Source organism: Chelon labrosus (genome assembly GCF_963514085.1).
Source record: "Chelon labrosus genome assembly, chromosome: 11".
Classification (NCBI taxonomy): domain Eukaryota; kingdom Metazoa; phylum Chordata; class Actinopteri; order Mugiliformes; family Mugilidae; genus Chelon; species Chelon labrosus.
This window is the reverse complement of record NC_140344.1, coordinates 12611157-12623546: the sequence shown is the minus strand read 5'-3', so window position 1 is coordinate 12623546 and position 12390 is coordinate 12611157. Positions and strand designations below refer to the sequence as shown.

At 40.6% G+C, this 12390-nt stretch overlaps 1 protein-coding gene across 1 annotated transcript; it reads left to right on the top strand.

Annotated features, from left to right (window-relative positions):
* The first annotated feature begins 688 nt into the window (after positions 1-688).
* Positions 689-12390, top strand: LOC311496017 (neuroplastin-like). The gene is made up of 9 exons (XM_084555742.1): positions 689-938; positions 5345-5692; positions 6724-6892; positions 6981-7075; positions 7902-8035; positions 9035-9308; positions 10880-10901; positions 10976-11016; positions 12333-12390. Exons 1-8 carry the CDS (start codon positions 848-850, stop codon positions 10983-10985), a joined length of 1143 nt encoding a protein of 380 aa, XP_084411868.1. The 5' UTR covers positions 689-847; the 3' UTR covers positions 10986-11016; positions 12333-12390.

The window sequence follows — 12390 nt, the reverse complement described above, 5'->3', positions numbered from 1 at the left end:
TGTTGGTGAGGATGTGCGGCAGATAAGCTAGTGAATTGTGCCACAGTGTCAAAGGTGTGAGTCTTCAGTTACCCTATATTTGTTCTAAGAGAAATAGGATTAAAAGTCTGTTTAAAGCCTTGGTGCTGTTGGTCAGGGCTTAGACAGCCTGCTTGACCTACTATTAATGCCTTGCACGACTAAATAGGCTACTATTTACATCAAGGCTTCTAAGGCTGACATATACTCGTTTCTGATTGGATGACAACCGTCCAATTAAAAGGTTCAGAATGATTAGAAATGTTAACCAACGTCCCAAATCAGTAAATGTAAGGTGACCATAGCAGCAATACTCTGTTTAGTTAACAAAACAAGATGGGAAATGGGTTTATTTTGGCTAGACACTGTGATTTCGTACAGTTATTCCGGTTAGTATCTCCAGCTGATAAACGGCTACAGTGAAATAACTCTGCAGGAAAAATAATAGCGTCCATCTTGTCCATTGTTTTTCCCTAATTAATTTCTTCACTTTGTGATTGGATATCGTAGACCGGCTTGTCTCTGCGCTCCGCCATGTTCTCGCGGGATTTAAGACTTCACGGGAGGTAGGAAAAAAAAAAAAAAAAAAAAAAAAAAAAAAAAAAGGTGGATCCTCTTGCAGTACCGGGAGGACGGCAGAGCAGCACAGGTAACCAGCGGTATCGCTGAGGGCTCGAGCTACTCTACCTAGCGACACGTCCCCTTTCTGCGTGACACGACCGGAGTGTCTGGAGGTGGGAGCCTCGGCGAATCCACTCCGCCTCATCATATCCCGCTCAGGTCACCTTAGCGCTCGCCTACCGGCATTTTCTCTCCACCCTCTGCGAAGATGATACCTGGCAAACGAAGAGCTGCAGTCATGTCCTTCTCGGTGGCGATAATTGGAGCGCTGATGCTGCAGTCCGTCTCTTCCCAGAACGGTAAGAAATGAGGTCTCCTTGTGGAAGATAAACGACCGTAAAGCCCGCATCACGGCAAGAATGCGTCTTTAAAGGGATGGATGTCCGTCCGCAGTGTCCGACTTTGGGGCATTTTTGAAGTCTCTGTTATTAAGAGCCCCGTATCTCTCCACTCATCCAATCCACGTTAGATAATTCCTTTAAGAGAAACGCGCATCGGTCGATGGAGGCTGTGTTTTGTTTCCCTGAGCGTTTGAGATGAAGGGTCAATAAATCATTAATGGGCTACAATCTGTATTCGTTGGGCTGAAGTGGGCCACACGGAGGCCTGCGCTGTGAGATGTCCCTAAAATGTCCTTTGAAGTGTGGACCTGAATACAGACTCTAATCAGGAGTCGTTCAATCAGCGAGGACCTCATTAGGCTGGGGGGGGGCTAGGAGTAGGTGCACAGGGACACTGTGACACACTCAAGTTTTAAATCTGTCATGCTTTCTTGCACTCCCATGCATTCATACACACAACCAACATGCTGGCACTGTTCAGACATGTAAAGCTCAGGAATCCAGCTTTTAGTGCCCAGCAGTGTATCACACTCCTGTAGGGTGAGATGATTCTCTGCACCAGCCGAGCATGTAGTAGGCCTGTGTAATTAGATGTAGGAACTTAGCAGAGCCGCTCTGTAAATAGCTTCAGTCCGTTTTGCTGCATGCTTCTATTTTTAGTGCAGAGATGCTGCACTGGGAACCGTGGCTTTAATGTCCTCTTGCAACAGTGAATCTGTTAACTCTTCGCCCGAGATGTACTGCACTGCAGAATGGCATTGATTTCTCAGCGCAGTCCTACTTGTCCAAATGACCCCCCCCCCTCGCTCATAAATCCCGTCCCCCACCAAACGGATTAGGGCAGCGTAACCGTCTGTCAGCTGAGTATCTGCAGGTGTAGGACTGTAAGTGTGCAGCCTGGCTCGCATCCGCTTCCCCGTGTGAGAACGAGGCCTTCCCTGGAGTGGACCATGTGTAGGATTGCATTACACATCTCCTCCTATCCTGCACACCCACTCTTAACATCTCAGAGCAAATGAGGCCCGGACTTTTGCTTAAAAATAGGGCAGATAGAAAGTGTGGTCTCTTCTTATCTTTGCTGATTTTCAAAGAAGGTTGTCACGCTTTATACGTGTCTTTTATTTTCCTCGTTGTTGTTGTCCAGCTGAATCTGGTACACGCACTGTCACCAGCCACAGCTCAGAAGCCATTTGTGTAATGGCTGCTCATATGTGATATTCCCGGGAATATTAGATTATAATTGTGGATGTGTGTTGATGGCTTTAACCAGGAAGCTGTTTTTAAAAATGAAATTAAGGGTTCTTCTCATTCAGATGCCAAAAAACTAAACAAAACAAAACAAAACAGAGATTACGTAGGTCTCATTTAATGATTCAAATCGTGGATTTGGATCCCTTCTGTAATCCCCAAAGATGTTTGGAAAATAAAAAAGCATGAACCCCTGCAACTGAAAGGCTGGAACCAATGAATGTTTGGTATTTTTGCTTGAAAATGATTTAAATGATATTGGTATTGATCACTACCCCGGTGCTGACTATTTCCTTTGAATTGGTTAATTAATAGATAGCTCTAGTTTGTTTATATTTAACATAAACATAAAATAATCTTAGGTTTCCTTTTAAAATGTTAGTTAAAATACTGTAAAAACCGTCAGAATATGAAAATATTTAAACCATTTTGCATGAACAGTGGGTAGCATGTACCGCACATGAATGTATTTAAAGCGGACTCGTTCTCCTCTTTTCTGTTCTGATATCATCTCAATCTAGCATCCAGCTAGCTGTTTAAAATGTGTCGGTACATTAACTGGGACAGCTGCCAGGATTACTTCATATCACCTCAGTTTAAATGGATTCATCTGAAGATGCAGAGAAAATATCTGCAAGGTAACACTCATGACTGCTGGACGCCATCTGTTGTCAGGCTGTGCAGTTTTGACCAGTCAACCAGAAATTAGCATAGACGGAAACTGAACATCAGTACTTTATTCGTATTATAAAGCAGAATGATTTGTGTCCCACTGAGTTTGATGTGGTAGATTGTGAGAGCTGTACTATACAGCCTTTAATTATGATGCAGTTATACAATCGTTTTCTCTTCAGATAAAACATCTAGAGATTATACTAACAGCCAAAAGCGTATTTAATGATCAGCTGAGTTCTTATATACACGCTCAACCTATAACTATTATTTTCCAGCTTCTCCAATGTGAAGATTTACTGTTTTATCATAAGAGGTTAAAATCTGTCAACTTGTAGCATGTTATTTTATTTTCTGACTGAAATGCCCAAACTAATATATTTACAAAGAACAAATTCTAGACTTTTTTGTCTTCTGCCTTTTTTTTTTAAAGTACCTATACAAAACAAATAAGATGATCCTATAGGCATTTAGATCCAAACAAGTAGCAGTAGTAGCAGTAGCAGTAGCAGTAGCAGTAGTAGTAGGCCAGTAGTAAAAAAAAAAAAAATGAATATACAAAAGTATGACCAAATTCAGAGTAGATACAGTTAAAATACAGTAAAAGAAAAATGCTTCATTAGAGCAAAGACATTAAGGCTGGTGAGAGTTACTGCATTAATAGAAAATGAATAAAAAGATCGATAAAAGAAAAGAAAAAAAAGAAATAGTTTTCTTGTTTTTCACTGTTTTTGTCTTTTGGAGACAGTTAATAGATGTTTGTGATTTAAGCTTAATCAAAGTAATTTATAGTGATCACAACATAAAAATTAAGAAGTACTGTTCAGCCTTTATAGTAGAACTGCAAGGATGTGTCAATTATTTAGTAGTCGTTGATCAAAAGAGTAAAGTTACAAAACCAATTTTCATGTTTGAGTTTGCTAGCCCTGAAGCCGGCCCGAACGTTTGTCATTGTGCCCCAGCTAGCTATAGAAATAGCTGTTCTTCTTCTTCTGTAACCGCTTGTCCTGTGAAGGGTCGCGGGGGTCTGCTGGAGCCTATCCCAGCTGTCATCGGGCGAGAGGCGGGGTACACCCTGGACAGGTCGCCAGTCCATCGCAGGGCTACAGATTAAACATTTAATTGAAAAACAATCATTAGTTGATGAAAAAGTTCTCACAAAGGAGACAGGAGACGGAGCCACACGTCTAAACTAAACTGTCATCAACTTGACACGAGCTTCTTCATTCAGGCGTGTGCAGTACAGAGGCGTGTGGTGACGGTGCTACTGTCTCAGCACTTTTGACACATCTGGCCTATCGGAGGGGGCAGGGTCCGTCTACCAGCGTTTCTGTGTCAAGAGCTGCGGCGTTGGTTTTCAGTCCTCGTCGTGTGTTTTTTTTTTTTTTCTTTGTACACAGGAATCTATATGTGCCACAATATACGTGGAGGTCTTGCGGAACCAGTTGTGGGTTTTATAGCCGGACAAACAAAACGTGATCTGGTTGGCTGTCTCGTCCTCTTCCTACTTTGTTGCCGTAGAATGCTTCTATGGAAACGGAGGGGGTCTATCACCATGCGCCCACATGCTCCCCAGAGCTGCTGCTTCTATAAATCTTCTCTCAATCTCATACTTGCCACTATAGACGATTTTTATGACCACAAGCCCCCCGCCCCCCTGTCCTCATCCCGCTTTGCAGCCATGATCAATTATTGCACTTTTATTGCATGCAGTTATAGTAAGAGATATTTCAATCCAGTAAAATTAACAGTTATTTTCTGTCCCCTTTATTAAATAACTATGCAAACAATCATCTTTGAGCTTTAAAGATGTTTTCATTACGCTAAAAAAAAAGAATGTGCTGAAAATGACAAGGTCATGTGGAGGACTTTAGGATGTGAGTGCCGTGTGAGCCAGGCACAAATTTATACAATGTCATTAATTGGACAAATGGAAGTGAGCTCAGCCTTGCAGGGACGTCCCAGCAGAATTGAATTAAAGCTTCCCAGGAATAGTAGCGTTAATGGCTCCGACAGATCTGAGGTCATTGTCATTGTTCCTGACAGTGTGGTGTGGATTTCGCTGTTTGCCTTCATCGAATGTCTCTGCGTTGCATTGAACTCTGGGAAAATTGTGATCGCAGACAGTTTGATTAAGAAAATTATTTGCAGATATAATTTGAATGCACAAACTTGTAGACCAGAACTAACTATAATTAAATGATTATTAGAAATAAGGGACCAGTGACTTGATGATCATTTTGTTTTTCTTTTTTTTTAATTTTCATATAATTTGTCTTGTTGATTATTTTACAGTGTTATTTTTTGTGTTTCCATTCCTGACACTCTTTTGTCTTTTGATTTGACTTTGATTTTCTTGCTTTTCCATTCTGCACCTGTTTTCCTTCCTTTTTTTTTTTTTTTTTTGGGGCTTATCTCTGGACTTAAACTACCACCACCACCAGCGGGCTTTGTGAAATCACCTCTTTCTGAGACTAAGCTCACGGGTGACATCTTTGAGCTCTACTGCGACGTGGTAGGTAACCCCACCCCTGAAATCCAGTGGTGGTACGCCGAGATCAACCGAGCCGACTCTTTCAGGCAGCTGTGGGACGGCGCCCGTAAGCGGCGGGTGTCCATCAGCACGGCCTATGGCGTCAACGCGGTGAGCACTCTGGGGGTCTCGCGTCTCACACTGGATGACGCTGGCACCTACGAGTGCAGAGCCAGCAATGACCCGAGACGCAATGACCTCCACCAAAACCCGGCCACCACCTGGATCCGTGCTCAGGCCACTGTAACGGTGCTGCAGAGTGAGTGGTCAGTGTAGAGCGACACTCCCCCAGTTCCCGAGTGATTCAGCCTCCCTCACACCCCTCCAGAGGACCGCTAGCTTACTCAGTAGGTGCCATCCTCCCCTGCAGACCTGGAAAATGAAGAAAAAACACCTCCTCCTCATTCTCGTCTTATCTTTTAGTGGAGATAAAGCAGATGTAATTAGTATTTGTCACTGTGCACATCCCTTAGATCAGTTAATCCTTTAAACTAGAGCCCAATTTTCCTTCATTTCCTCTGTACTTCATTTTTCTTTTCCTACTGCTCCTTTCCCTTCATCTGTTACCATAATTGAAATCTTTCTCTAACTATTATTCTCATAAACATTTTTGTAAATGTTGGATTTTGCGATTTTGCACTGAACTTCTGTGGTCTTTACTCAGGAGGGGGAGGAGGATTGTTTAATGAGCCTCTGTGTTGAATCTCAAATCTTTTTTGGTTGATATTGACCAAAGTTTTGTAATGAGAAATCAAGATAAACAAAAAGTACCAAATGTCCATCCTCAATAACGTGACAGTATTAGTAAAAACATACATAGCTTTATATGTGCATTTGAGGCTGTGACTGCAGATTAAGAGATTCACTGGCGTCTACTTGTGCAAACAAGATGTAGATAATCAGGATTAAGCAGAATACTGACTCTCCAGTGAAGCTAAAAGCTACTACGTGTGCACAGTTTCCACAGGTGGAATTTCAAGCTCATACAAATGTATGTTATTTATGCAGTTTATTGTATTTTTAAGGTAAGTTATTTGGTGTCAGCTCTAAATTATATACTGTTATAAAAGCTGAATCAGTTTAAGTAGGCTTAGCTGCAAAATTACATGTACATTTTTTGCTCTTAATTGTGCATTATCTGCCAATGCTATGGAGAAGTGACCTAAAAACACTTAATCGTTGCAGGTGTGATCACAACACTGTGTAATTGTTTAGAATTAATGATCATCTTGACCAACAAGCCACAACGAGCTCTACTTCTTGTAGCTGAGGTGTGCCTTTGTCTTACAGAGCCATCAATTGCTTCCACTGAACATGTCACGCTTACCACGGAAGGTGAAAGTCTCACACTGCAGTGCAACCTGACAAGCTCTCAGGGTTCCCACCGGGAAACCTACTGGATGAAGAATGGGCTGGAGATTGCAGAAACACGCAGCGAGAACAAGAACACTGAATACAGGTTCGTAGTCACTGCAGAACCGTGCACCTTTTGAGCAGAGTTCAGCATTCTGCTGTGGATTCACGAGAGGCGTGTTTCTGATCTGCAGGATGAACAGAGCTAGGGCGGACGACGCCGGAGTGTACATGTGCGTCTATACCTTCGAGATGGCTCCCCCCACCAACGCCACCATCGAAGTTAAATGTAGGTGTTGATTTGTGAGCTACAGGCATCTTTCAAAGCTCTTTCAAGGCCACATTGCAGATGTCACCAGTAAAGATGGCCTTGAGCACTAACAGCCCTGTCGTGTGACGACCTGTGATTTCAAACGGCTCTGCTCGCTGCTCAGGGGCAGCCAGCGCCCTTGACACCTCTATCCAGCCAATGGCCGACTCAGTGGCAGCAGATGGTGTCTTGTTTGTCTGATGGCAAGGGATTAGGTCTTAACAGTAAAATCTGGTCAGTCATTTCTGCTGTCACACAAGCAGCGCTATGGAGGCAAATTGGGTTTTGGGATGGTCGGTTTATTAGTTTATTGAACATTATGAACACATGAATTATTGAACATATATATATCTCCAGGGAGTTTGATAATGTACAGAATCCACAGAATAATATTCACAACCCTAATGTTTCATTGAATCCCGCACTTGACAGATTAGATCAATTTCACTTGTTCAGACAAAGATTAGTGAGACTGATCCTGAAAGACTTAATGGGAAATACTTAGCTGGATTAGAACAATTCAGATTATTTTAATGTTTTTACTTGCATCTCTTTGAATAATCTTCTTTCTAAAGAAAATTATATGTTTTGCTTTTATCGTCCAAACTGTTGAATGTGGTCACTTGAAAAGTACTAAATATTAATCACTAATCAGATGGTTAATAATTAATATTCTAATTATTATTTATTTGGTCTGACCTTTGTAAGATGTGGTGACTGATGTTAAAAGCTTTTCTGTTTCAACTTGAAAAGCTAAAAAAAAAGAGACAAAATTATCATAACAGTGGATGTTTCTTTGTTTTAGCTGCTCCCCAGATTACAGGCCACAAGCGCAGTGAGAATAAGAATGAGGGCCAGCGTGCTTTGCTTTACTGTAAGTCTGTGGGATACCCTCACCCGGTCTGGACCTGGCGCAAGGTTGAGAATGGCATTTATAAGGTATGTCAATTTTATATGTATACATAGTTGATTAACCACTGGATTTACTACAGTTGTTTCCATTGCAGTGTGGTAGCCAAGAAATGGCATTTAGTTTTGTAACAAAACGACATTCAGAAGCCTGATATACTTACAGTTACATTCTGGCTTTTCAAATCGGTCACACTGTGATAGTATGACGTGTGGTTTATACAGCAACTGGTCAATTTCATTTGAGTCCATCTTCTAGTTCTTCTGCCTTAGCAATAGGAAAACATTGAGAGCACTGGTTTAGAAGAAGGTTAAAAGGTTAAAATCCCCTTTAGAAATAAGATTTTTTTTTAATTCTCAACTATTTATATTGTAAATTAAACAATTAAATTGTAAATAAATAAAGAAAAGCCAGCCCATGAAGTGTTTTAATGTTGGTAGCAGAAACATTTTTATGTTCCTGGAGTAGTCCCTATAGTCTAGAACAGGGGTGTCAAACTCATTTTTGTTCAGGGGCCACATGCAGCCCAATTTGATCTCAAGCGGGCCGGACCAGTAAGATAACAGCATAATAACCTATAAGTAATGACAACTCCAGATTATTTCCATTTGTTTTAGTGCAAAAAAGAACAAGTAAATTGGGGGAATGTTTACATTTAATAAACTATCCTTGAAAAAAAATTACATTTCTTAATAAAAGTAAGTGAAATCTGGGTACATTGCTGTCTGCTGTTTAGTCCTGGATCTCAGTGTTCATGTTCTGTCCACTTCTCTTACTAAAACATTGGACAAATTAGGGATATCAGATATTTTCATTGAAAAATTGCAGTCTATGTGATTTTTGCACTTTGCAAATTCATGCTGTGGGCCAGATTAGACCCTCTGGTGGGCCGGTTTTGGCCTGCGGGCCATATGTTTGACACCTGTGGTCTAGAATATGAAAGAAACTATGTCGGTGTAAACACAGCGTCTGTCTTACTATCAAATGTACACTCTGATGTCATGGATTTCTCTCTTGTCTCACGATAGGAAATCGACAACTCAACCGAACGTTTCTTCGTCAGCAGCAAAGACAACTACACCGAGCTCCACATTCTGAACCTGGACATTAGTCTAGATCCAGGCGAGTACCACTGCAGTGCCAACAACTCTTTTGGCTTCGATGACGAGACGTCCGTGTTGAGGGTTCGTAGCCACTTGGCCCCCTTATGGCCACTTCTGGGGGTTTTGGCTGAGATCATCATCCTGGTTGTCATCATCGTCGTTTATGAGAAGCGCAAGAAGCCAGAAGATTTACAAGACGGTGAGTCACCAACCATGGTGCTTAAGACTGTTTTTTAAAATCCCCAATTCATCTGCTGAGAAGTTTGTGTTTGATAATGATCTCTACTGAGAATTTAGTACAGATCTTTTCATTTTACATCCAAAAGCCTTGTTGGTGTTGTGTTTCTTCACCAGAAATACCAGTAGAGTTATCTGACTCTGTGCTGTGCCTGCATTCAATAATTTAGTCCGTCGAGGTCGACCAAATTCGTAGACACTGTTGCAGCAGGTTGCACCTTGTCAGGACAATTTCAAGCATTTAATATTCATGAGTAATATGATACTGCAGTGTCGCAGAGGTGGACGGTTTCAATTATTAATGGCTGTCCAGGGACCTTGTAGTGTCCCCAACCTTAAACCACATTTAGCTATACAAGCCTAGTATGGCATTCTGCAATTTTCTAATACTGAGTACTTTGTTTTAGAGAGTAGCTATAAGATAAATTATGCATTAATGGTATTAAGGCGACCTTTTCCTCTCAAACAGAACTTTGATGTTGTCACATGCTGATTAGATGCAACATGCAGTGAATGACTGACAGCTCAGAGCTGATCTCACTACAGTATTTGCACAGGAATATATTGTAATCACAATTTATTTATTTATTTATAATTTATTTTTGTCAAAAGTGCACCGTTGCAGAGTGTTAAAGTCACCTTGGGAATCCTCGTAGCCATTGTATAACAATACAAAATGGTCGTAGGTTGAACCATGCAGCCAATTCTTGAGTGAATTGTTAATTTTACTTTAAATTAGTTCAGGCTATTGAATATTTTAACAGACTGTTGTAATATCTCCCGTCCTCCCCTTTTTCCAAATTGCATAACCCAAACCATGTTTGTGGTAAGTGTGAGACTTTGCATGCCTCATGCATTCCAGTAAGCATTCAGCCCCATCTTCTTCCACTTCACAGCACAGTAAACAGTTCTGTTAAGCTTCCTCTGTGTTCGACATTCGTGTCAAGTGCAGCTCAGAATTTTCAGCTTTTTCAGGTTTTATTTTCCAAAACGATGGGACTATATATTTGCATAATTACTGCAGCAGCGGACTGCATGCAAGAATTGACCACGTTCTCTGTTTATGAATCGTTTCTGTTGAATTGTTTCCTTCAGTAGAGGAACGATATTGATGGGGCAGCTTCTTACTAATCTCTTTGAATGAACAGATGTTCTTTGTTGGCGCTGCTTGTCTGTGCATGACAACAGTATTTTATTTTTTATTTTTTATTTGAATATTGCCTGTATGTAACTGTTCACACCTTCTCATGCATTTTAATGTGGTGTTAAACTACATTCAGTGTGTTTGAGTGATCTCCTGAGGTGGTTTTTCCTTCAGCATGACAACGTACCGTTCACTACTTCTGCATCTTCATTCCATAACACAGTCAGCGCATACAGTACAGATGTTCCCATAAACATGTCCAGGGCCAGGTGTTAGTCACTCACAGCTACAAGCTAAACACTTGTCACCTCATCAACGTGTGCAACTTCCTTGCGTTTGTTTCATTTTTTTTGGTCTTCATTTCTCCATATTTTCCCTTGTTGCCTCAGATGATGACTTAGCTGGACCAGTGTAAGTACAAACATTTCATCTTTGCTACCTTTATATCTGTTCTGTTTGATAAAGTAATGTGTGTTTTGTTGTAGATTATCATGATGAGTAAAGTAGCCACCAAATCTCTCAAATGGTGAGCATCATGTGCCAGTGTTTTCAAAGTGCAATAAATCACAGGGAAATGTTTTATAGTCAAGTTAGGACACTTTTTTTGTGACTAATGAGTTGGTTACATTGTCAGGATTAGAAAAACCCTTCTCATGATGCTCTACAAAAGGCCATACTTGACTTTAAGCCCCCTATTCAGCATGTTCAAGCAGACTGTAACATGCTTGTAAGTATTAATGAATCTGTTTTAGCAATTGTAAATCTGGCATATAAAGAGGTAACAAATTAAAATGTAGTGAGAAAATAGTGGGTGAAAATAAGACGGAATTATTCATTATAATTATAATACTTTAAAGTCCCCATGAAATCAAATTCACCATTCCTTCATATGATTCATCTTGCGCTATACGTCCTCTACATGCAAGTATCTGTCAAAGTTGACATTTTATTTATGTTATTTATGGTATTTTAGAGTTTCCTGGAAGTGGTTTAGAAATGTTGATGACTCACCCTGCACCCTGGAGCATATACAGATTTTACGTGCAATGAAATCCTTTCTTGACTTTTCATGTCCCCACCCCCTGAGTCTCTTTTTTGCCAGTAAACACTGCTGGCTTCAGCTCGCATCTCCAGCATGTAGGAGCTCAACAGTATCTGCTCAGGCCAGTGGGACTGAACAAAATGAGCATACTGAGCTTTTTAAGTTTTCAGAGACCAGGGCAGCCTTGTCGCTCTGTATTCTCGCCCACTAACCGTTTCATGGGAACTTCAACGACGTTGTAGTGTGTTTAATTATTTGTATGACATTTATAAATGTTTAATAGGCGGCTTAACTTGAAGTGCTACTTTAAGGAATATAAATAATGCTCAGGATTACATCTATAACTGGTGCAGGCTTTGTGTAGCTCTCCATGTAATCAGCTGTTTATTGCGCACTGCAGCTTCAACTAAGTATTGTTGTCATTTGTGGTTAAAGGGATGTTCAAACAAAAACCCTGATGGCTTTCATCAAGGCTTGTTTCCAAATCCATTTAATCGCACTTGATTTAATAAGTTTGCCTGAAAATGATCCTTAAATTTGCATAGTTACTCCTAGAGTATCCAGTATACGATGTATTGAAATAGAGACAGGCTTTTTTCTTATTTGACACGTGGCTACAATGATTTAACAGTTAATAGAATTTAATCAGACTGTTTTTAGCCACTCAACTAATCAGTGATTTGAGATCAGTAACTGTTTCAGCACGTGAGTGTGTATATGTGTATATATGTGTATATATATGTGCAGTACATGTTTCATTTGAGATGAGAACTGAATGTTTCATTTATTTCCTGCTAAAGGAAAACTAATTCAACCAACAACCACAAAGACAAGAATCTGCGCCAGAGGAATACAAAC